General features: G+C 41.7%; 2 protein-coding genes across 3 annotated transcripts in view; one reads left to right on the forward strand and one right to left on the reverse strand.

The window, feature by feature from the left end:
* Window positions 1-12,281, forward strand: part of LOC140489292 (ADP-ribosylation factor-binding protein GGA1-like) — a 59,955-nt gene extending 47,674 nt beyond the window's left edge. For both annotated transcript variants that reach the window (XM_072588680.1, XM_072588681.1), the window contains exons 16-17: window positions 4,699-4,809; window positions 6,086-12,281. In XM_072588680.1, the coding sequence (XP_072444781.1) occupies window positions 4,699-4,809; window positions 6,086-6,196 (222 nt within the window). In that variant the 3' untranslated portion in view covers window positions 6,197-12,281. The remainder of the gene's footprint in view (window positions 1-4,698; window positions 4,810-6,085) is intronic.
* Window positions 12,282-15,712: 3,431 nt separating this feature from the next.
* The window catches only part of LOC140489293 (cytohesin-3-like), an 84,814-nt gene continuing 74,026 nt past the window's right edge, over window positions 15,713-26,500 (reverse strand). Inside the window, exons 9-13 of the mRNA XM_072588682.1 lie at window positions 25,918-26,029; window positions 24,019-24,095; window positions 21,143-21,214; window positions 19,227-19,381; window positions 15,713-18,543 (exon numbers count right to left, since the gene is read on the reverse strand). Coding sequence (XP_072444783.1) covers window positions 18,465-18,543; window positions 19,227-19,381; window positions 21,143-21,214; window positions 24,019-24,095; window positions 25,918-26,029 — 495 coding nt within the window. The 3' untranslated portion in view covers window positions 15,713-18,464. The remainder of the gene's footprint in view (window positions 18,544-19,226; window positions 19,382-21,142; window positions 21,215-24,018; window positions 24,096-25,917; window positions 26,030-26,500) is intronic.

A 26,500-nucleotide genomic window follows, 5' to 3' on the forward strand; every position in this document is an offset into this window, starting at 1 on the left:
CATCAACTCTTTCTTTCTCCACAAATGCTGCCAGACCTGCTGAGTTTCTGTTTTTCAGATTTGCAGCATCTGCAGGTTGTTCCCAGAGTATTAGCATGGATCTCACTACTAATACTCGAGTGACATTACCTTTATGTCAGTGTATCACCCTAAAATCATTCAACTCTTTGATCAGAATCTTTTCTCCAACCCAGAGAATGGGATTGCTTTTCAATTTGCAGCTTCCATTGATGATATACCATCCGCAGCTTAGGTACTGAGCATCCTACATGTCCTTGAATAAATTGAGTCCCTTAGGTGGTCCTTTGTCTATTAGCTGCTGGAAGCAGAGTATTCTGCCTCAGCAGGCTGGAAGACATGACAGCAGGGAAAAATATAAATCATGACTTCCAAGGCCAACAGTGATGGGCCTGTGTAAAACTCAGCCTTTAATTCAGTGCTTTCATTGAAACTGCTGGATGTTTCTTTAAAAAAAAGCACGAGGTTTCTGTTTTATGATTTCTGGCTCCATTTGCCATTAATAAACTTTGTTTAGTTACTTCCTTATTGAATTAGAGATGCAGAGATGCAGGAAGCGGACCAGTTTTGGTAGGTTATTTTATAGAATCCTGACAGTGTGGAAACAAGCCCTTTGGCCCAATAAGTCCACACCAACCCTCCGAAGAGTAATCCACCCAGACCCATTCCCCTACCCTATATTTACCCCTGACTAATGCACCTAACATACACATCCTTGAACACTATAGACAATCTAGCATGGCACATCTTTGGATTATGGGAGGAAACCGGAGCATCCGGAGGAAACCTGCAGACGGGGAGAATGTGCAAACTCCACACAGACAATCCCCCAAGGCTGGAATCGAACCCAGGTCCCTGGAATTGTGAGGCAGCAATGCTAACCACTGAGCCAGCATGCCATCTCTTTTATCGTTCCCCAGAATGGGTAATTGGCTTCAATCCAGAGGCTAGAGATTGAGAATCACAGCTCCATATTAAGTATGGCTGACCAGGAGACTCTCCTGTTCTTATCACTCACTGCAAGTGCATTAGAAGGATATACAAACTCATGATCAACTTGTTTGGCCACACCGTTAATGAACCTCTCATGATTGTCAAATCTGTGGAGAGTTTCAACCAAGTGCTTCTGGTTCAAAGTCTGAGACACTACCCACTTCACCAGAGATCTTCATTGTTTGCAATCGTTACCCTTGATTACACTACTGCCTGTATTTCATCCTCAGCCTTCCACTTATCCGATGTGTCTAATCTGATGCTTTCACACCATCGATGAACAACACTTACTGTATATCAAGAATTTGGGCATGTATCTTTATTAACTGTCCAGTATTGGTGTTGGGAGAACTTTAGCGAATCAGGGGTGTGAGAAGCAGATAGCATTTGTTTGTGAATGGAATATCATTGTGGGAAGTTGGAGAAAGATAAGAAGTATGAAATCTAAATCTGGGTTACTGTGAATGCGTGGACTCCAATAAACCAGATTCTGTAGTTACAAGCAAAGGTTGCCATATGGGAATATATGATATTATGGAGATCTAGCTCAAGGAAGGGCAGGGCTAGTTGCTGTATATTTCTGGGTGCAGCTGTTGATAAAATATTGGAAAGGAGGAGGGATGGAGGAATTGGTTAAGGGAAGTATTGCATTGCTGGAGAAGGAAGGTACCTGAGGGTTCAAAGAATCAATTTAGCAAGAGCTAATGATCAAAAAGGTTGCAATTGTATTGTTTAAAACCATAAAAAATTGGAACAGGACTAGGCCATTCGGCCCCTCAAGCCACAATTCAATAGGATTGTGACTGATCCAACTTTCCTCGCATCCACTATGCTGCATTTCCCCATAGCCCTTGATTCTCCTGCTGACCAAGAATAAATCTATCTCGGCCTTAAGTATAAACAAGGTCTCTACCCCCACAGTTCTCTGTGGCAAGAAGTTCCAAAGACAACTTGATCCTCTGAGAGAAGAAACTCCTCTTCATCTTGTTCTTTTGTAAAGACAGATGCAAAAATATTAATTAATATTATTAAACACTTTAAATGTCTCTAGCCTTTGTGTAAATCCCTGTTTTGATGCCCCTTAATTCTGAGACTACGCCCTCTCGTCCTAGACTCTTTAATGTGGGGAAATGTCTTCTCATATATAAGCATCCGATATATTTCAATGAGATCACCGTTCACTCTTCTAGACTCCTGTGAGTACAGTCGCAAGCTGTCCACCTTTGCTCCCAAGACAATCTCTCCATACTGGGAATCATCCCAGGGAACCTTCTGTTCACTACCTCCAGTGCTTGGTGTAGTTTATAGACGACCAATGGGAGCAACTTAGGGGAAGATGTGCAGGGAAATTACAGAGAGGTGCAACATTCTGGAGTGAATATACCTCCCTGAGTGCAGACTGGGACAGAAAGGGAAAAGTGTTAAATGTTCCAGATTGTGTTCAGGAAAATCTTCTACATTGTGTCCAGCCCACAAGAAAGGGCACGCTATTAGATGTTGTTCTTAGAAATGACGTGGGGCAAGTACCTCAGATATCGGTCGAGGAATGTTTTTAGGAGATAGCAGTCAATGTATAATAACAACATGTGGGATGATAAAAAAGAATAATAGGAAATCCAGAGTAAGAATAATTAACTGGGAGAGAGCTGACTTGAATAGGACAAGGACAGAACTGTACAGCATCCCCCCCATCCCTGTTCCAACCTTCCAACTCGGCAGCGCCCTCGTGACCTGTCCTCCCTGTCCATCTTCTTTCCCACCTCGACCTATCACCATTACCCCCACCTCCATCTACCTATCACACTCTCAGCTACCTCTGCCCCCCACCCAAGCCCAACCCCCCCCCCCCCATTTATCTCACCAGCCTCTGCTCCCAGCCTCATGAAGGGCTTTTGCCCAAAATGTCAATTCTCCTGCTCCTTGGATGCTGCCTGACCTGCTGTGTTTTTCCAGCACCACACTCTCAATTCTACCTTCAAAGAGGAGCTGGTTCAATTACAATCCAGGCATATTCTCTCGAAAGGGAGGATAAACCGTTTCCGAGCTCCCTAGATGAGAAAGCTGATAGAGGAAAAATATGTGCTTATGACATACCAGAAAAGTTCATTTCAGAACCGAGAAGAATTTAGAAGTTTCAGAGAGGTGAAAAAGCATATTCGAGAATCAGCGAGATTATGAGAAAAGACTGGTAGCCAACATAAAGAGGAATTCTAAACTTTTCAATCGGCACATAACTCATATGGTAAAAAAAGCAGGAAAACCAATTAAACACCAAAATGGGGATTTACACACAAGGGCAAGAGGCATTGTTGAAGTGTTTAATAATAATCATTAATATTTTTGCATCTGTCTTTACAAAGGAACTAGATGTTATCTAGGCCATGGTGAGAGAGGAGGAATCTCAGTCACGAGAAAGGTTCAGAATTGATAAGGAGGAAGTGTTGGGTAGACTGTAGGTGTTTAGTGTTGACAAGGCACCAAGATGAGATGCATTGAAGGAAGTGAGAGTAAAAATTGCAGGGGCGTTGACAGTATTCTTTGTCTTCAGTAGCCTTAGGAGGGGTGATAGAGGACTGGACTACTGCAGGTGTTAAGCCCTTGTTCAAAAGTAAGCCAAATAAGTAAAGAACAGTCATGTTTAACTGCAGTGGTGGGGAACTTTTAGAAATAATTAGTCAGAATAGAATTATCATTACTTTAAAAAAAAAGTCTTCAACCATCGCTATTACTAATCTGGAAACTTTGTGAAAGTGCAAAGCGTTTATTTAAAATCAAGAAATATGTAAAGTTGGTAGATATTGAGGCCACAATGATTGACGTGATTTTAATTGCATGAGATATATGAATTTCTTCTCCGCTTTTTTGGTCTGGTGAGCTATTTCCCATCTTTGGTGCTTGATGTCTCTATATTTCTTGCTGAGAAGAACATTGAAGCAAGAGCAAGGCCATTCAGCCCATTGAGCCTGTCCCACATTATGAATCGTGACTGATTATCTCCTCAATGCATTGCGTCCCTAACTCTTAATGTCATTAGTTTCCAGAAACCTCCAGTCAAGGCCTTGCAGTCATCTACAGCCTAAAGATTGCCTTCAAAAATCTTGAAATCAGTTGTCTTGTGGCAGCAGAGCACAAGCTTTCTCCTTCTCTTTGATTTTGCTCCTCACAAAGTCCGAAGGGTTTTTAAGAATTGTGTCACTGACTTACTAGTTTGGAGAGCAGGAGATGTGTAAAGCCTTAAAAAGTGTTAGGTTGCTTTACAAGATGTTGTTCATAGGAACAGGGAGTACACCATTGAGTCCCTTTTGAGCTTATGCTGCATTTAGTGAAATTATAGCTGATCTCTGACTTGTATTGATTTAAAGATAATGGGGTTTTGATGACAAAAATCTGTCAGACTGGTTTTAAACATTTAATTGACTCCCCAGTCTCATTTTGAAGGAGGATGTTTGAAAATGCCACTGCCCTTTCTGTGAATAAATATATTTTGTTACATCATCCCAATACAGTCTGGCTTCAGTTTGTGTTACATCCCGTTCCACTGGGCTCTCCTACCAGAGGAAATTGTTTTTCTCTTTTGCCCATTTGTGCCCCCTCTCCTTTGCTGTCTCACCTGTTCGCATCAGCTCTCTCACCCACTCTCTAGCTGACCAACTCCTTGTGAAAATTTTTAATTGCATTGTTTTGCAGGTCATGAAGGTCAAGCTGCAGCCTCCCTCTGGCACCGAGCTACCAGCATTTAATCCAATACTTCAGCCTTCTGCAATTACACAGGTCTTACTGCTAGCAAACCCACAGAAGGTGAGTGTGCTTTTAATTATTGTGCACATTGTTAACACACTAATAACTGAGACAAGTGATTTTGGCAGAGCAATAACTTATCCCCTCTAACCCTGTCTCATCGCTGATCATAAGAATTTTTCTTTGTTAAAATGGTAACATAACTGTTCACTGTTATTGTATAGCACTGCATTGTATAATCAGTCTTGATGTGTATGTACATCATCCCTCTTGCTCAGTTCAAGAAAGTATTTTCTGCTGCCTTGTGGGAGGAGTTCAATATTAGGGGATGTTTAATATAAGATAGTTATGAATAAATTTTCAGAAAAAGCCATTTGAAACCTTAGGATGATCATTTCTGCATGGTTGAGAGAGTGTCTCTAAGCCAAGGTACATGTTCCATGCTGAAGATTATACCCAATGGCAAACCCAGCAGAGTTTTTGGTGATAGCAGAAGGATTAGAATGTTTAGGGGCAATTGTTACTCATAGACGGAGGACCCTTTGGTAGAGGGCATGATTCCTAGAGGGACTCATGAGGAAGGCAATGGGAATGTTCCTAGTGCTTTTCTGCCGAGAGTACTGGTACCTTTTGAAGGTGAAAATGGGTTCTCTCGACACAACCCATGGAGGAAAGCTTGAGGCCAAAATGTGTGGAGAAATGAGCAGAGGACCTGTCCTGGGGCAAATCATTACAGATAATTCCAAGAGGGAATTGAGATGCAACTTCTTTATCTAGAGAGTGGTTAGAATGCAGAACTTGCTGTTGTTGGGATTATTAGAATAAATATTCTTCAAGGCTGGCTAGATGAATAGATGTGAGAAAAGGTAATGAATTGGACGTGTAGATAAGTTCCTATAGATCTTAAACACTAACACAAATCAGTTAGGTTGAATGGCCTGTTGCATAGTGCAAATCCTGTGTAATTCCCAAGAAGGCAAAGAGATGAACTGTTCAGATGACTCGGTCAGTGAACAAGGCAAATGAAAGAATGTGAGGTCCTCCTCTCTGGAAACTTTCAATCCTACTGTGTTGATGTTCCTGGTCCTTGTCATGGCTTAGCATAGAAACAAAGGTAAGACCTACACATGGAAAGCACAGGAACCCAAGCACAGTCTCTTCAGAACTCAAGATGTTCAATACTCCACTCAAGTGAGAACCAAATAGTTTGATTTCTTTTTAATAGGGCTGATGATATTGCACCTCTGTTGTTAAGAGGTAGTTTGTTTCTTTTGGAAAATGTTCTTGTTTGGATGTTTATGAACAAAAGACTAAAATGCAGTATCACTCTTTACAGGAGAAAGTCCGGTTACGATACAAGCTCACATTTACATTGGGCGAGCAAACCTTCAATGAGATGGGAGACGTAGACCAATTCCCACCCCCAGAGTCGTGGGGAAAGCTCTAACTGGGTCATAAACAAGGACACTATACAATACTACTGCTCTGCTGTTGGGTGACCACCAACAGTTTGCTGATAAGGTGAACAATGGGCAATGATAACTAAAACTGAATCCTAATTCAGTTGATTTCTGATTTCTAAGGCAGATCTGATAGTACACTATACTAATCTGGAACGAGACCTCTGTCCTGCTATTGGGCAGGATGCTGTTATTCCCTCCTGTTAGCTGGCAATGTCAAAATAGTCCCCTCTCTTTGTATGGTGGTGTTACACCTGATGTCAGTGTGTGATAAAATTGTTCAAAAATTTGTTGTTCTGCCTGGCTTCAAAGTCTCCTTTTTCTGAAGTACATATTTTACTCTTCGTCCCAAATTGAATCAGTGTAGGTTTCCCAGTTGATGAGGCTAGTATGGACCTAATACACGAGGACCAGAATATTTGATTCCTGCTCTGTGCTAAATCAGTCACTATCAGTTCGAGCAACACCCCACTGCATTGACTCTGTGCTAGCAAGACTGAAAATCAGACAGCAATTCCAATTCAAAGTTTTATCAAGTGGGCCGTCCTCTGAAGTGCCTCTCTGGGTCATTGGGCTTGACTGCAATACTCTTGGTTGTCAAATACTCCTCTGGCTCATTTATGAAGATTGACCATTTGGACTCTGAAATGGAGTAGGGAGTGTAGGTTGTGGGATAACAAATCATCCAGCAAAAATCGGCCCTTTTTATTAAAGGCAAATATTTTTAGAAATTTCATGTTAGATAGTGAGAATTTTTTTGTCTTCCTCAAATACAGTATCGTAATTTTGACTTGGGGCAGTGGTTGGATTGTTTGATTTGCACAGTTTGGAGTGCGTCAGCATGCCACACTCAGCTTACAACCTAAGAAGTTCAGATATGGGAGCAGAGAATCTCTTACCAATGTTTCCCTGGAGAGTGTATCATTATAGATTCAACCAGCAATCTATTGTGAATTTTGATCTCACCCCTGGACAAGTTCAGCAAGTTCATTGTGGCACTGTAGATTCTCCTTTGTACTGAATGAGGACAAGGGATATTTGATGGGGTTTTCCATCATCCCATGTTCAAATGACCCAGCCCCTCAATTGTAAACCAGTAATTCACTTCCTGTCTGACCACTAAGCGCACCCAGTTGGTTCTCTGTGCCTTCTGGATGACCCAAACCGGCATTGGTATTAAGTGCAGGAGGAACATTCAGGCAAAACTGATGGTACTGACTGCAAAATGCGCACACGTTGAGAGAAGCTATTGCCCACAGCCCATCCCTACTGCCTTTTTGAAACTATGTAGCTGCATTTATCTTTCAAGGCATACAGTGCAAATATTCTGCTGGCATGATTCTTAGGCCTTCAATACATCCGGCGTAAAAGCAGTTCAGATGATAATGTAATCCAGGGGAGGACAACTACTTTAGACTGCTGGTCTCTGGTTGAATTTTACAGTTATTGAGTTCTTTCAGTTTACAATTATTGGAAATACTCATGCGGCCCCTTTAAACAATGAAATAGGATTGATTGTGTAGTGACTATAAAACTGAAAGCCCTGTTTTGGCTTATCAGAAGATGTACCATATAGTTGCCATGTTTGTGTCTCTGCACAAATATTTAAATTCTGTTCAAGGGTAAGCCATTAATGTGAGCATTTTAGAAGCTATGTTGTGTAATTTGTCATTTCTATATAGAACCATAAAATGCAAAAATAGAAGGGAGTTGCTTTCTATTTCCTCCCAAAATTCCAGTGGAGCTGGAGCTGGTAGTGGAAAGGGGAGTGTAACCTGGTGACAGATGGGGCAGGAGGAGGCAGAAACTTTAAAACATTAGTAGCTTCTGCTCAGTAAGTGATTCTATATCATGCTGAAAAACCTTTTAAAAATTTGGTAGTAGTGACATTAATTGCAGTCAATTGCTGAATGACCTAGTAGAATGTTCTAATGACAATAAATATTGCTAACCAGTAAGGTTTTGAAACAATCCAGTAGATGATTATGATGGTAAGGGCTTTTAATTCTAATTCTAATCTGTGTCTTTCCATGAAGATGGAGGCTGGTGAATTCTGTACTGTAGTGTTTTTGTTTGTTTGTCCAGTGACTGTCATGAAGCTTTTTTTGGGGATATATTTATTTAATGTGATAGGTTGTAAATTTAACATATGTACAGATTTACATTAACTTTTAATTACAACTCATTTAATTGTTTGATTCAAATTTGTCAGTGCTTTGTCTTTTAATAATGTTTTTAAACCCTCCACCAACATGACCTAAGGCTCATTATCTTGTTTTTTTTTTGGCTCCTTCCCGCTTATAGACCTTGTGCACAAATTGAATGCCTCACTTGCCTGCATTATTGCATTAACGTTGAAAGATATTCCATTAGTTGAAAAGGACTTTACAACAGTCTGAAATTGTGAAGTTTTTTTTTACATACATGCAAGTTCTTTTCAATTGAATTATTTTTTTAGCTGTAATGTTACCAAATGTGACTTTGAATGATCAGGAGTTAAGATGATGATCCAATAAAGTTACAAGGCTTTTAACTTCACCCTCCCCAGTATAATTTCAGCATTGCTGTCACAAAACTAGTTATATTTTTGTTTTTCCATAAGATATCATTGAAATTATATCAATCTGTCTGTGGACTGTGCTGTTTCTCAATGCCTTCTACAACCTGTCACATTGGACTACATCCAATCTGTTTAAGACTCTTGAGAGAACTGCAGAACTTCTCCAAATTAATTGAATACATGTTCAGAAGGACGATGAGTAATGATTTTAAAGTCCAGTGGACCCTTCAGAACTTATCACCCTGTGGTCCAACAATCCTGAGATTATCTCTTCAGCGGGGAGAGGGAGATTTTTGGCCTTGATTCTTAAACAAAGCTGGGATAGAGCGGCAAAGCAAAATGCTACGGATGCATAAAACCTGAAAATGTTGGATGCACGCAGCAGTTCAGACAGCATCAAAAAGGAGAAAAATGCAGGTGAAGCTTTCACATAGCAGAGCCATCTGCAAACGTGAAAAGTGAGAGGTTGATGAGCAAATTAATAAGATCTGAAAAAGAGGGGGCGATTAAAAAGAGTACCAAACAAGCTTTGGCTGAAAACTGTCAAGGAATGAACGAAAAAGTTAAGCACTTTTGAGATAAAGAGTATCTAAATGGCTAAAGAAGTAGCTAACCCAAAGAGTGGGGGAGATGGAAATCTTAATCTGGTCTCGTCTGAAATTAAAACTGTGTTGATAACCAGGATATGGCTTAGGTCTGCAAGGTTCGGACCCAAAGGGGGTCGCAAGGTGCTTTGGAGAAAGATTACATTGTTCTTGCAGGTAAAGTTCCAGTTTCATTCCCATACGACGACAAGCAGTTTTACTTTGCGCAAAACTGTGTAGTACAGGTAGTTAGTTTCCCCAGGAATTAATATATGTAGGTGTTTCTGACAATGAGCCAATTTCATGCTGTGATAAAATATGTTTTGTGATTATATCTTCAGTAGCTGAACCGCTAAATTGCATTGATTAGGAGTGGGGTTCACATAGCACGTGGTACAAGCTTGCTGTTTTAGTGTATGATTCATGGAAATTTCAAAGAGATAAAATAGAAATAAGTAGGAAGGAGAGAGTGAAGGTGAAAGTGCTCCTCTGTTACATAAGGGGCAGGAGCATATTTGGTTTTATCTCCCCAGTTGTATTTTTATAGAACTATTTCATTTGTGTAATTCTAGCCATTCTTAATTTTACTGCACTTACTCTGTTTATAATGTGGGGCAGATTTAGTGACAACCAGAAGCTACACAGCCACAAGAGTCACGTGTGTAATTGTAACACTAACACTCAGATGTTCTCAACTGTCAGGGTATGGTTAGTACATACAACATTAAGCTGCGTTGTTGGTCCTTGCAAATAGACTGCGAGTCAGTCAACAGGCTGCACCCAAAATAGAACTTGATTTTCCAAACATTGCCAGTGGCATGGCTTACATTGGATTCTGCTTGCCCTTTCAGTCATGCAAGATCGGGATCCCTCCTTCTGTCAACTTCTCGTCAGCGGTAACTCTGCAATTTTTTTTAAGGGAAGTTACTTTTGAGCCAGAAAGGCTTGCATTTACATAGCCCCTCAGATTTTGAGTCATAGTCAGATTTTTATTTTGAAAGGCAGACACAATAATATACACAGCAAGATCCCACCATCTGTGAACAACTGATAATTGTTCAGAAGTGTTTGAGAATTAATCTGCAGCAATGTTTGATTGCCCCCTTTTTCCTTCTGCTAAGAGTGTGAGCTTCAGAGGTCCCACTGATTTTCAGATTTCTGACTGAAATGGAGAAACAGCTGTAAGCTCCAACATGAGCTGCATAGAGCTAATTATAAGCCATTGTAACTTCCCATTTCTGAAAGGACAATCTTCTTTGGTGCCTGCCTACCTGTGGGGAGGGAGAGGTTGGACAGTTTGTTCTCAGTACATAGTGTACCATTGATAGTAGTGAGTTTCACCAAGGTACTGACTTCTGGCAAGTTTTTTTTTATTGAGGCCTAGAAATTGGTCATATCTGAATTGCATGCAACAGGTGAGCTTGGTAATAGAACCAAGGGAAATTGACTTGTCCTCATTAACTTGCTATTGGTGAGTTACTGCAGCTGTGGAGGAGCTTGACGACAGCAGGTGAGACCTGGATGGGGATGATGGTACAGTGATTTTATGTGGAGCTCCCCAATAGATCATTAAAGTGAGTTAATTCTTGCCTCTCCAATGGAGCCCTGTTACGCGCCTGAAGAAACTGGTCATGAAATGACTGTGTAATTTGGCACCTGACTTGTGTGTGCAAAGCGACGAATGTCTGTTTGGGTCTTGCTCCAGAGCAAACCATCCAAAGTGGCGTGCATGCAAATTTCTAACATGAGGTGAGCATAGGCATTTTGATTGCCATTTTGGATCCTTAGGTATTCATTTGATTTCAAATTTGTCCCATGCACAGTGATACTACTCAGGTGTGTCACCCTTTGCTAATGCAGCTTTCACTAAATCTCCAGTACCTTTTTTAGGGCTTGTGCGAACTGAAATTTCTAATTTCTAGGTCATTAACAAGTTATCAGCCTTCACAGTATAAAATGGCTGCAGCAGCAGCGTTGCTGATAAAATGTCTCCTGGACTATGTTGACTTTTCTTCTGTTGCTATTGTTAATTTGATTCAAGGACCCTGTTTTACAGCACGGTCTTCGGTTTTGTCTATTTGAAATGTGTGTACCCTTCAGTGGTTCGATGTAACTGGCCCAAGTCAGCTTGGGTGTGCTGAAATAATGTATGAGGAAATATTAATGAAACAGACATGATGACTGAAAAATATGTCACTGTTCAGTGACTTTACAGACCACACTAGAAAGTAAAAATTTTAAAACTGAAAATCTTCAATCTCATTACCCATTACCAAGATGAATATGGCCTGTCAACAGAAATTGGCTTTGGCTGACTATTATTTTGTCCCATGCACAGTCATACTACCCAGGTGTGTCACCCTTTGCTAATGCAGCTTTCACTAAATCTCCAGTGCCTTTTTAGGGCTTGTGCGAACTGAAATAATTTCTTAAAAGGTAGTTTGACCACTTCAAACAGCAGCTGACAAGACCCACCAAGCATAGACCTATGTAAGGCCTTTTTGAGAGAGTCGATAACAAGTGTCAGCAGTGAGTGTATCACCTGTGTGGTACATTGCCAAGTGAAATCTTAATTCCTTCAGGGAAATGTGGTCCATCTGTTCCAATTGGAATCCTTGCCCAGGTTGTGTTTGATCTGCCTCAGAAAGTGGAAATGTGTTTAGTCTGAGCACTGAGGTGTTGTTTCCTTTATTCTAACACTGCTTATCTATTTGTTCCAATAAACACCCTTTGTCTCCCCTGCTTGGGATCTGTAGAACTGACTTGTGTATATATTTATATGGTCTTTTGGAATTATGTACATTAGAGCAAAAATTTATTTATGGGAATTAAAGTTTTGTTTTCCTGGGATTGTGAGAGTCTTGTGATGTACACCAGGCGTCTTTTTTCTTTTGTGTATATCTTTTTCTCAATAAATTATCCAAGGTCTATTTTTTATTTTTCTATCAGATTTCAAGGGAATCTTTTTACAGTTTTTACAGTAAACAGCAGAAGTGACTGTGCCCATCTGTCAGAACTGGACTTGAACCCAGATTCTGCAAATGTATGATGATTAGTGCAACTGCAGCCTGTCGAACTGAAGGAACTTTACATTTTCAATACTGATGCAATAGTGAGAGAGAGGAGGTTAATGAAATATTGCTTACTATTTGATCCATCAGCAACGTAAGTACTTTAGTCTCTGTTGTGCCTGCTGCATGATTACCAACTTCCGTGTTTAAAATAGTTGAAACAACATTTTTACTCAAGAGATGTCTCCTGGATTGTGGTCGGTTTACCTCTGTGGCTCTCACTGCAGTACGGTCTTGATTTTGTCTATTCAAAATGTTTCCTTCAATAGTTCAATACAACTGGGCCAAGTCAGCTGAGGTTCGCTGTAATAATGTGTGGGGGAAATGTTGGTCAAATAGCCCTTCCTGAAGAAGGGTTCATGCCCGAAACGTCGATTCTCCTGCTGCTTGGATGCTGCCTGACCTGCTGCGCTTTTCCAGCAACACATTTTCAGTCCTCAAATAGACATAGTAACTGGAAAATATGTCACTGTTCAGTGACTTGACAGACCCTACTGAAAAATAAAAATTAAAAATCTTCGACCCATTGCCAGGATGAAAATGATATGGCAACAGGAATTTGGCTTTTCTGACTTTTTTTATATTGTCACTTGGGGGAAGTGATGCTCAGATGAAACCCCAGCCTTCTTCTCTCGTACTGTTTCTCGTGCGCTCTCACTCTCTCTCACTCTCTCTCACTCACTCTCTCTCACTCACTCTCTCTCACTCTCTCTCTCACTCTCTCTCTCACTCTCTCTCTCACTCTCTCTCTCACTCTCTCTCTCACTCTCTCTCTCACTCTCTCTCTCACTCTCTCTCTCACTCTCTCTCTCACTCTCTCTCTCACTCTCTCTCTCACTCTCTCTCTCTCTCTCTCTCTCACTCTCTCTCTCACTCTCTCTCTCACTCTCTCTCTCACTCTCTCTCTCACTCTCTCTCTCACTCTCTCTCTCACTCTCTCTCTCACTCTCTCTCTCACTCTCTCTCTCACTCTCTCTCTCACTCTCTCTCTCTCACTCTCTCTCTCACTCTCTCTCTCACACTCTCTCTCTCTCTCTCTCTCTCACTCTCTCTCTCACTCTCTCTCTCACTCTCTCTCTCACTCTCTCACTCTCTCTCTCACTCTCTCTCTCACTCTCTCTCTCACTCTCTCTCTCACTCTCTCTCACTCTCTCTCACTCTCTCTCACTCTTTCACGTCCTTTCTTTCGTCCGTCCTTTCTTTCTTTCTCTTTCCTTCCCCATTAACTTTTGACAGTTCTTGAACTCCGACTCTGAGTTGTATTGCTGAGGCTCTATAAGTCTCTGTTTAGACTGCATTTGGAATATTAAGAGCAATTTTGGGTCCCATATCTAAGGAAGGATGTGCTGGCCTTTTGAGGTCCAGCGAAGGTTCATAAAGATGATGTCAAGAATGAAGGGCTTGTCACATGAGCAATTGAAGACTCTGGCGAAAGTGAGTACTGCAAATGCTGGAGATCAGAGTTGAGAGTGTGGTGCAGGAAGGGTTGATGAAGGGCTTTTGCCCGAAACGTCGATATTTTTTTTTTGATTTTTTAAAAAAAAATTTTTGTATTTTTTTTTCCCTGCTCCTCAGATGCTGCATGACTGCTTTGCTTTTCCAGTACCAGATCAGAGTTGAATACTCTGGATCTGTATATGGAGTTTAGAAGGATCAGGGTGGGTACTGATTAAAATTTACAGAATACTGAGTGCCCTGGATACAATGAGAAGGTAATTCCACTAGTTGGAGAAACAAGGGCCAAAGGGAACAGCCTCAAGAGTGAAAGCATGACCCTTTAGAACTGAGATGAGGAATTTCTTCAGTCGGTGGGTGGTGAAGCTGTGTAACGCATTGCTGCAGAGGGCTGTGGAGGCCCAAACGTTGATGTCTTTAAGACAGAGGTGAGTTCTTGATTAGTAAGGGGATCAAGAATTGTAGGCACAAGGCAGGAGAATGTGTTGTGAAACACATCAGCCATGATCAAATTGCAGAGTAGACGCAGTGGGCCACATGGTCGAATTCTGCACCCATGTCTTATGGCATCAATGCCCAAGATTTTATCAAGACATCTGTATTCTCTTACCTAAAGTTCAACACAATCACATTGTACATCTTTATCAGGATAGTTGACACGTTTGATTCCACCATTCCCTAGATGTTGAGGGAAGAAATACCACCTTCCAAGGGATGAAATGCGCATGTGTGTAACCATCTAAGGCAGAAGGAGTCAACATGGGATTACTGCTGCAATCCAGAATAAGGGCCTTCTGCCTTTGAACTGGTTTCCAGTCCTTGGAATTTGAATCACCCCAACAGGGAGGGGCATGAGTCCAGGTACAAGGTTGGTTAAGAATTTTAGAGCTGCTCGCTGTAGCTGCCGCCTCAACATCTAATTGACTCTGTAACTTAACTGACCCTGCTCAGCTCATAACCCTGTATACCTACTTTTCTAATTGACGAGAGTCAACTGTGCTACACTTATGTATCTCATGGCTGTGAATGGGTAAGGTGCCAGCAGAGAATCCTGGAAAGCAGCTCTAATGGGAGGAAAGACATAGCACATGACTCTTATCAGAAGTGCTCAACCTGAGAGTTTGGAGACAGATGAAATTAAGAGTGAAAGTATCTGCGCTGAGAAAGCCAGCGATGCTGTGGGGGAGCAGGACCAAGTGAGCTTCTGCTTTCAGTAAACTGGCGCAGACTCTGGTTGCAGGTGAGAAGTTGTCTGTTCAGCCCATTCTGTTCTGCAGTTCCTCCAAGTGCACATGTTTGTTAGATGGGTAACTTGATTAGCTGACTTTGTACAGCCAGCACATAGAGGCTAAACAACATTGAACAGCAGGAGTGATGAACTTTTAATCATTGATTCAAGAGAGTTATTTATTCCAATATTGTGTTGGCTTTTTGTAAGACCTATCCAGTTGGTCCAGCTGAACATCCTGCACGATAGCAAGAAGTCATACATAACTCTATGCTAATCTCAATCTGACCTCTGCCCATGTTCCTGTGATTTGTTTTTCCTTTCAGCTTTATGTTCAATCTTGATCTCGCTCGCTCGCTCTTGCTCACACTCTCTCTCTCTTGCTCTCTCTCTCGATCTCTCACAGCTAGGTTGGGGATAATGGTCCAAGCCTGTTAATTCCAGCCACCTCAGGTTGCAAGAACATTTTGGAGAATTGTTAAAGCATCAGCTTAGAAAGAGTTGAACAAAAGAATTGAATTGGGAAGGTTTTTGTTAGAAAATTATACATTTATTAGTCTGTTTACAGCCGAATACCTGCAGTTCGTTTTCCACAAACCAGATTTTCAGCCATCTTTCAACAAATATACATAAACTTTATAATAGATAACAAAATACATACATAGCTTTCTAAACCAGGCATGTATACAAATTTTCCTTTCTTTCACTACTTAAACAGTGACAGTTGGAGAAGATCAAATTTCACTGAAGCTATTTCATTAAATGTAACTTAATGTTGCCCTGTGTATTACAAGATCAGTTTAGCTCAGTTGGCTGGATGGTTAGTTTGTCATAAAGGGTGGTGCCAACAGCATGGGTTCAATCCCCATACCTGCTTAGGTTACCATGAAGGTCTCTCCTCCTCCACCTGTCCCTTCACCTGAAGTATGGTGGCCCTCGGGTTAAATCACCGCCAGTCATGTATCCCTAATGAGATCAGCCCTTTGGTATGGCGACTTGACTGCTGCAGTCAAGTGTGTAATCTCCAGTTGTGCTTTCAGACTTGCACAAAATGTAATGAGCTAACCGATGAAAGATACGTTTCCCACAATAACTGAAGAATAAATGTTGGCCAGGGCACTAAAGGAATAGTGTAGCTTGTCTTCAAGTAGTATCTCGGGATCTTTACACCCTCTTGAGAGGGCAGGAGGACCAGGCTTCTGATAATACTGACCACGCTCAGTACTCTACTGAAGCGTCAGCCTGGAAAACCAAGTGTCGGGACTTGAAGCCACAACCTTCTGTTCAAGACGCAGCAGTGCTAGCTACTTAGCCACAGCTGCACACTCTGCAAGATAACAAACCATCTGAAGAAGTCATATTGGACTCGACATGAAGGCTGCTACTGTTTCTGCAGCTGTGGCGAGACCTGGGTTTTCCAGCTCTTTCTGCTTTTAGTATAGAAGTCAGCAGCATTTACTGCTTTTGATTTAAACTTGTTAATCTCATCTACATTGCTAATAAAAGGTATTGGATCTGTCAGAATAATAGCTTTCTGAATAGCTTGTTCATGCTCTCTCTGTTTAAAAATAATTTCCATTTCAGAAATTTTGTCACTTGTTGAGATGGAGCCCAAAAAGAGTGAATGTTCAGGATAACAAAATTCTTGAAGGTGGGCTAAGTAGCTTATCGTAATTAAAGATTCAGTATCAAGGGACAATGTATTTGAACCATTCAAAACGCAGCATGAAGTGGCTAAAACTATTAGTTTCTATTTCTAACCTCTAACCCAGTGCTTTATTCATTAAAACCTACTTGACACCTATAATACATTTTAATATATATCTTTTTTTTAAAAAAAATCGTTATTAGACACTCAGTATGTCTGTTCAGTCAGTTTCTTTGGAACAATGTTTTTACACATTTCAATCTATAAAGTCCTAATGATAGCAAGGCAGTCACTGGTGCTGGGAAACTGTCCACACCACACATCAAATGTCAGCAGTTATCTGAATCAGTTGAAACACAGTGGCTGTAAAATGAGTCATTTTCAATTGCTGCCAGTATTTAAGAACATAGAGACTAGAAGCAGGAGGAGATTATTTGCTCCCTCCGCTTGCTGCACTATTCAGCAAAGATCAGGACTAGTCTTCAATCAACCCCATCTTCTTCAATTACCTTAACTCTAATGATCTCTGTCTTGACTATACTCAGCATTCCATGTACAGAATTCCAAAGATTCATAATATATCAGGAAAGATGTCTCGATTTGGATCCCTTAATTTGAGACTCTGACCCTAGTTCTGGACTCTTCAACTAGAGGAAACCTCTATTCTGCAAAGAACCTTTTAAGTATTCAATAACCTCGTCCTTTCTTATTCTTCAAAACTCCAGGAAACATAGGCCTCATCTAGTCAATCTGTCCTTGTCGGATAGACTCCTCATCTCAGGAAACAGTCGAATGAACTTTCAATGAAGTCCCTTTAGGGTGAATAGATAATGCTCTTTGATAGGGAGACCAAAATTGTGCATAGTACTCCAGGTATGGAGTCACTAATGTTTGATATGTGTTATGTGATACTAGGAGGACATTGCTGGCTAAGCCAGGATTTGTTGCCCATCCCTTATTGCCCAGAGGGCAATTAAGAGTGAGCCATGTTGCTATGGGTCTGGAGTCACATGCTGACTGCATAAGGTAAGGAAGGCAGTTTTCTTCCCTAAAGGACATTAGTGAGCCAAATGGGATTTTCCCTGACAGTTAACAATGGTTTCTTGGTCATCACTTGATACATAGTTCCAGATTTCTTTTACTGAATTCAACTTCCACCATCTGCCATGGCAGATTCGAATCTGGGTCCCCATAACTTGACCTGGGTTTGTGGATTAACAATCCAACGATATTATCACTAAGTCATTGCCTCCCCCCTCAATCACTTATAAGGCTTCAGGTTGAATGTGAGGCCATGACTCAACAGTTATCCCAGACAATATAATTAGAACTTAAGCATGGAAGGTCTAGGAGAAACCCGCGATACGTGTCAATGGAATACAATCGTTACTATTGTGTATTCATGCTCCTACTTAGAGTACAGGTTCAGTGGCAATTTTCAGGCTATGATAGCGCCGATGAGTTTCTGATCCCATTTATGGATATGACTGTAACTGGAGCAAAGGGCAATACAAGTCTGTCCGAAGCGTAATTCACAATAAAATAATTCCGGGATTAATGCACATCCTGATGGAGGAATGCTCAGGGATTATTTTGGAATGGTCCAAACAGGTGTAGTCACCAAAAGCACAAGTTCACACAATATAGGTGACTATTTCACTTGCTTATTTATCCAACCATGTGAGAGGTAAGAAACAAAGTGCATCCTTTCAATTTGACTTGTTGACAGTTAACTTTTTCTTTCGAGAAGCTACCATGTCGTAGAAAGGATCTCGCGTGATGCTGGCTCTGAAATGTAATGCCAACACAATAAGTTTACTTTGATTTATAAGAGGGAAAAGACAGTAACTGTTATCACTACACGTTATAACACAAAATACTTCACTCACTTAACTTTTGAGTCCACAGTTTATGTGAAGACGTGCAGGTGTCAGCAATAGTTCTGTCTTATTTACATTTCTCCTTTTTGTCCCATTACCATTGTCTTGTGCCTAGCACCATCATCCATTTTGTCATTTAAACTTTCACCCTTTTTGTTCTCTCTCCCTCCCTCCACACTCTCCTGTCATCATGCCCCCAAGACACCTGCCTCTACAACTGTCTTTGAAGCAACTACACCTCATAACTTTTTTTCCCAGCTCTGTTGAAAGACCATCAACTGGTACATTAATTCTGTTTCTTTCCCCAAAGCTGCTGCCTGACCTACTGAATATTTCCTTCACTGTTTTTGCACTATCTACCAAATCCTGCTTTAGAGCTAATGTACAGATTGTGCATTTTAAATCATAATTTATTCTTGTGTTCCATAAGGGATTTGTTCAAAATCTAGTCCTCACTGTGGGTGCACTTGTTTGTTATTAGATCATTAACCAGAAAAGATTGTAACAATTTCGACTAACTGCATTCTAACAAAAAAAATCCTTTAAATACTTTAGCTCATTCAACCACACAGCATTACGGCTCAGTTTTACCTGATTGATTTAATCCATTCATCTCTCTCTTCCCTCGACGGGGCAGATATCCTGTAAAACTGGTGGTTCCCTTCAACAACCCGTCCATCATTGTGTGTTTTGCAGGCTTTAATGGTATGACCTTTGCTGTTGGGACTATACAAGTCAAAGCAATTCTGCAACATCAAAGTAAGTTGATCTGTGGTTAGTCTGTTTTTCTGTGCAAATATAACCTTCTTGCCTCATATATCTTTTTGTCATCAACATCTTGGAGGTTACCATTGACCAGGAACTTAACTGGACCAGCTGTATAAATATTGCATCTACAAGGAGCACTTCAGAAGTTGGAAGAGACAGGTGGAGAGTAACCTCCTGACTGTCCAAAGCCTGTTCACCTTTCACAAGCCAGGACTATGATGGAATACTTTTCACGCAGCTAGAGGAATGCGACTGCAATAACACTGAATATGCACAACATCATCCCAGAGTAAGAACCCCAACGAATGGGCACCCATCCACCAGCTGAAATATTCATTGCCTTTATCCCTGGTGTATAATGGCATCGATTTGTACAAGCCATAAGATGCACTGAAGCAATATGCCAAACCCATGACTACAATCACCTAGAAGGACAAGAGCAACAGATGTTTGGGAACACCACCTGAATGTTTTCATTTCCAGTTCTGACTTGGAAATATATATTGCCAGTCCTTCAGTATCGCTGGTCAATATCCCAAAACTTCCTCCTTAAATGCACCATTGAATTATGGGTTGCCAACTCTCATAGGCTTGTAATCAAAGTGTAAGTTTGCATTCAAAAAAATGTGTACCATTTAAAAAATCATTTTCTGTGAAGAATTTTATTTGATATAAAAATCACAAGAGATGAGAATGCAAAATAGGCCATTTGATTGGACTTGGGTGAGGGGTGGTTCAATGGTTAGTACTGCTGCCTCACAGCACCAGGGACCTGGGTTTGATTCCAGCCTCAGTCAACTGTGTGGAGTTTGCACATTCTTCCTGTGTCCACGCTCAGATTTCCTCCCACACTCCAATGATGTGCAGTTTAGGTGGAGTGGCCATTCAAAATACCCAAAGTGTTGAGAGCTGGGCAGGCTAGATAGATTAGCCATGGGAAATACAGGGTTACAGTGATTAAGGTTAGGGGCTGCTGGGTCTAGATGGATACTCTTTGGCGGGTCGGTTCAGACTCGATGCCACACTGTAGGGATTTGAAGGACGTTAGTGAATCAGATGGGGTTTTCCCAATAATCGACAACAGTTTCATGGTCATCTTTAGCCTCTTAATTCCAGATTTTTCATTGAATTCAAATTTCACCATCTGCCACGGTGGAATTTGAACCTGGGTCCCCACAATATTACCTCGGTCTTTGGATTAATAGTTCAGTGATAATACCACTAGGCCAACACCTCCCTTTTCTTGCCTAAATTGCTCATTTTAACCTCCTCTTTTCCCATCTCTTATTTTTACAACTAAAATTGCTCCTAGGTGAAAGAAAACATTTAAAGGGATATGGGCCAAATGCTGGCAAATGGGACTAGATTCATTTAGAGTATCCAGTCAGCATGGATGAGTTGGACCAAAGGGTCTGTTTCCGTGCTGTACATCTATATGACTGTATATAAAACATCTTGTGATATTTCCCCAGGCGCCACCACAGCAGGAAAAAAAATCACTGTAATCTTTGAAGCCTCAGGCACAATTCTGGACAGTTGGCAAGGTGTCATCTCCGGCCTACAAATGGGGCCTAGTCAGACGGAAAATCACCTGATCCTTTCTCAGCAAGCAACGAAACCTTGGTGCTGTTTTTAACTTTCTGTCAAGTCTCCAATGAAAGATTTCACTTCCTATTTTAAATATCTTGTAATCCCTTTAACTTCAAATATTAGATAGATCTTTTATTTAAATTGCATACCAATTTTCTGGAGTCTTCAGACACTTTAACGCATAAATTTTCCAAAGGAATAATACCACGGGGTTCTTTATCCTGTCAAAACAGAACAGAACAGTGCCTTTGTTGGAAATATCTTACTGGAAAATGTATATTTTGCTAGAGCAAAATGCAGTCGTGCACCCGGAGGTGAGGACAGGTCCTCAAGTCTTGGCCAATACAATGCTACTTCTGCACATTCAGCACGAGTGAGAGTAATTCAAGATGTCTCACTTTCCCAACTCTTAACAAACCTGCAAACTGTTGTAAGAGATGCCCACAATTGGCACTTAGTTCTGCCCAGATCTTCTTTGGATAGGTTTACTGCCAACCCTTCCTTGAACATTAGTCAACGAAGTGTACTCCTATTGAGTGGTGAAGGATTAACTTACTAATAAATCATCAGAAGAGGTATATACTTGAGTAACAAAACTATCACCTTACAGTAACAAAATATTACATGAGCTCAAGACGAGTTAACCACATTAGCACTGGGGAAGAGATATTGTTATCTCTGAGCAAAATTTTCTAGTCAACCTGTTCAGGGATGTTATTGATGCATCTCTGGAGCAGGTGGGAAAGGAACCCAGGTCTCCTGGCTCAGATATAGGGGCACTACCATGCAAAACAAGGAGTTCCCCCTTTGCCTCCTAAGAGAGAGTTTCTAATCCGTTTTATTACACACTTCTGTAACAGATGGGACTTGAACTCGGGTGTCCTGCCTCAGAGGTAGGGATGCTACCACTGTACCACAAGAGATTTCTATCCCACCTCCCCTCCCCCCACCTTTGTTTCTTAAGAGAGATTTTTAAAGTGTTTTTTGCACACCTTGGGGGCAGGAGGACCTCCTGGTTCAGAGATACAGACACTACCATTGTATCTCCTATAGCTATAGTAATAGTCTATGCTATACAGCTGCAGATTGTAGAACTAATAATTTACAACAAACTGACTAACTCCTCCCACGAGTAAGTACAATATAAATAGCAATATCTCAGTGGGTAGAACTATTGCTAAGCTTCTGGATAACCTAGAATGAAAATCACAGAATTGTTGCCAGTGCAGACAAAGATCAATAGGCCCATTACCAGTCTCAGGTGAACTCTTTCTACAATAGAAGGTGAGTTTCTCATTGTGTTTGGGGCGGGGGGTTGTGGAGGTTTGTGAAGCTGAAGTGGAATGAAAACGTATTTAGATTTGGAACGTTCTCTCTTTTGAGGAGAATAGCAGAATGATTGCGAGTATCATTGTTACGTTGTCAGTAACAAATCCGATTAAAGCGTTCAGATTATACCTTTCGATGACTTGGGGAAGCAGTCTCAGTTCAACGTGGGAGTGAACTATCCCCTCAATGGCTCCTCTGCTCCAATGTGATTGGTTGTGAGACCAGCAGGAGTTCAGTCTCTGGGTAATGGGCCCAATTGTGGATCAAGTGACCTATTTTCCCTGACTCTGAAAGGCTGGGATGGACCAAGGAGTGGCACATAAAGTTTAATTTAGGTACTAGCGAATTTTGAGAAGATTTGTAGCTCAGGTTAAGGTTCTGGATGTAGGTTTGCTCGCTGAGATGGCATACTAGGTCACCATACTAGGTAACATCTTCAGTGGGCCTCCAGGCGAAGCACTGCTGATAATTTATGTGTTTGAATTTCTTTGGGTTGGTGATGTCATTTCCTGTTCTTTTTATCAAGGGGTGGTAGATGGGGTCTAACTTAACGTGTTCGTTGATAGCGTTCCGGTTGGAATGCCATGCTTCGAGGAGTTCTCGTGCATGTCTCTGTTTGGCTCGTCTTAGGATGAATGTGTTGTCCCAGTCGAATTGGTGACAAAACAGCTGGAAATGAACCTTCCAGCTCAGCGAGCAAACCTATATTAATTTAGGTACGGGTGAGATGTTGCATTTTGATAAAGCAAATCAGGGCAGGACTTATACACTTAATGGTAAGGTCCTGGGGCATGTTACCAAACAGAGATCTTGGAGTGTGGGTTCATAGTCCCTGAAAGTGGAGTTGCAAGTAGATGGCATAGTGAAGAAGACATTTGATATACTTGCCTTTCTTGGTCGGTGCATTGAGTATAGGAGTTGGGACATTCGTTAGGTAACTTTTAAAATACTGCATTCAATTCTGGTCTCCCTGCTATAGGGAATATGTTGTGAAATTTTAAATGGTTCAGAAAAGATTTAGAAGGATATTGTTAGGGTTGAAGGGTTTGAGCTACAGGGAGAGGGTGAATAGGCTGGGGCTGTTTTCCCTGGAGCATCAGAGGCTGAGGGGTGACCTGAAAGAAGTTTATAAAATCATGAGGGGCATGGATAGGCTGCATAGTCCAAACCTAGAGGGCATAGGTATAAGAGAGTAGAAAGATTTAAAAGGGTGGTTGAGGGCAACATTTTAATGCAGAGGGTGGTGTGTGTATGAAACTAGCTGCTAGAGGAGGTGGTGGAGGCTGGTACAATTACAACATTTCAAAGGCTCTGGATGGGTATATGAATAGGAAGGGTTTAGAGGGATATGAGCCAGATGCTGGCAAATGGGACAAGATTAATTTAGGATATCTAGTTGGCGTGGATGAGTTGAACTGAAGGGTCTGTTTCTGTGCTGTATGACTCTGACTCTTAACGCAACGTGAAACTTTCTCTAACAGTGAGTGGTTGAAGTGAGCAGTTTTGATGCGTTTAAGGGCAAGTATTTGGACACGTATTGGAAGGAGCAGGGAACGATTGTGATAATACATTTAATTGACGAAAGATGGAAAGGAATCCCAAGTGGAGCATAATTGTTGGTATAGACTGGTGGGGCTGAATGGCCCGATTCTGTGCTGTACCTAACCTCACTTTACATGAACAAAACATGACTTACTGTCGTGTATTCGAAGTAATACAGGCAGTTGTCTGTCAGAATAAACCAACGACGTTTCCATGTCTTCACTCGGCCTCCTGTAATGACAGTGGGGGGCATTAATGAGGGGCATCATACAGTAGATTATTTAGACAGCCCCCCCCCCGACTTCTGTGACACAACGTGAACAGATCACAGCCATATACAAGAAATATTGTAACTCCATCTCTGACCCCATTCATTCTGCCATTGAAACCTCAGAAACTGAACTTTAGTCAAGTGTACTGCTGTTTTAAACTAAAAGTAAACAAACCCCAAACACTGTCCCCATTAAACACTCTGAGGACAGGGACAGCATGGAGTTAACTACAGAATAAAGCTCTCTCTACACTTTCCCCATCAAGGACAGGGACAGGATGGGTTTAGAGACATAGAAAGCCTCCCTCTACTCTTTTAAAATGAGTAAAGCTCTCTGCCTTTTTAAAATGAAAGTATTGTTCTACACAGTCCCCATCAAACACTCCAAGGACAGGGACAACACAGGGTTAGATTCCGAGTAAAGCTCACTCGAACTCTTCTGAACTGGAAGTTAAGTTCTCTTGACACTGTCCCCATCAAATATTTCCAGGACAGTGACAGCACAGGGTTAAGCATTTAGTGTCTATTCTTGCCCTGAAGAGCCTCTCCTCATCTGGAGACACATGAGATAGACAAAGGACATAATTACATTTGGTTTCCCAAAACAGGCAGCTGGGCCATCATCAGAGGCTAGATGCCAATCCACATCCAGGAGTGGTTAACTTGGAGTCTATCCCACTGTTTTATTGCCCTGCCTGTGTCGGAGTGTTGGAAGGGTCTGTAGATTGACACTCCCGTTAGGTTGTGTTATGAATGCACTTTCTGCATCCATCAAGCCTTGGAGTGGGACACGCAACCAGCGCCTTCTGATTTAATGACAGAAGTTTTACCCACTGCACCACAAGACTTCCAGATTGTGGGTAATATATTTCACATCAATAGGGCTCCTGGACCCCTAGTGCAGAAGTCAAGCTTGTGTCATACCACCATTCCACCACACCCCATCCCTCTCACTGGATCCAATGGGCTGCCTCTCAGCCATTTAATACCCCAAAGGGCATTAGGTTCAGGGCTGAACTTCCACTTCCCCATTGAGGGAACAAGTCTTTTCTCCAAAAGCTGTCAGCCAGTCAAATGACCAGCTGATCTCTGCTCCCATTAGTGCCAGCAGAAGAGCTGGCCAGTACCAGAATTACAGTTGGCCCCAACACACATCATTGTTGCATACAGGTGGAAGGGCTACGTTGTGGAGGTGAAAGTGTGTGTGGGGGGAGGAGTCCAGGCAAGGAAGCAAGACAAGATTTGTAGGAATGGAGAGCTAGGTTGCAGAGCCCAGATTAACAGAGGAAACGTGGGGAGGAGAGGGTTGAGAAACAGAGAGCCTGATAGACCAAGGTAGACCGTAAAGCGATGCATCTTTCACCCTTTCCCATCAATAGCCCAGGATCTGGAATCCACTGGGCTGCCTCCTCCTCCCTCCACAAGGGGACAAAATTTCGGAAGAGGCCCTTGAGTGACCATTTATGGTGCACAATTATCCCAGAGGTGGTGGGCAGGGGGAACCTGACACTCCTCCACCGCCCAGCTGTTTTGGGGGTCAGGAATGGGTAGGGAGGTGCCATCAAAGGCACTGGAGATGTCATATTGAATCCTATGCCTGAGTCCTCCGCCTGCGCCCAACCCCCCCCAACCTGTGGAATAAGAAATGTTGCCCAGTGAGACTCCCACAAAAGATCACATACAACATGGCCCTGTGGCCAATTATCTATTACTCTGGTTGTATTTGGTCCATTATCCTTTAATGCTGTCAAAGTGCGCAAAGATTATGTATCTCTCACTCACCCAGTTTCGAAAGCCATCCTTCCCTATCTGGGTTGAAAAATGTATGTGTTAAATCATTCCCATCATCCTCTGGGATTTTAAATGGCTCATTCCGGATGCTCTCATACAAGTTCTGTACGAAAATAATCAAAAGGTGGGACAAAGTGTTATTTGAAATTGTTGTAATCTGACAGTACAATTTGATGCAAAGTTCCATCCAACTGACTTCAAAATCCCTGACATTGCAGACTGAGTCCCTCAGGAAGGATGTATTGACCTAGGAAAGACTGTGATGCAGCTTCACCAGATACTGGGGCTGAAAGAGTTAAGATATAGATCAGCCATGATTAAATGAAATAGCAGAACAAGCTGATGGGGCTGATGGTCTGCTCCTGTTCCTAGGGGGTGGACCTGGGGTTATACTTGCACAGATCATTGTACATGGCAGGATAAGTGGAGAGGGCAGTTATTAAGGATACAGTGACCTCAGCTTTATTAATAGGTGTACAGAGAACAAGAGTTAGATGGTGCTGTTGGACTTGTACACAACACTTCTTATCAGGTAGTGTGGCCAAGCAGTCTAAGGCACTGGATTAAGGCTCCA

Source organism: Chiloscyllium punctatum, chromosome 18 (genome assembly GCF_047496795.1).
Source record: "Chiloscyllium punctatum isolate Juve2018m chromosome 18, sChiPun1.3, whole genome shotgun sequence".
NCBI classification, from domain to species: Eukaryota; Metazoa; Chordata; class Chondrichthyes; order Orectolobiformes; family Hemiscylliidae; genus Chiloscyllium; species Chiloscyllium punctatum.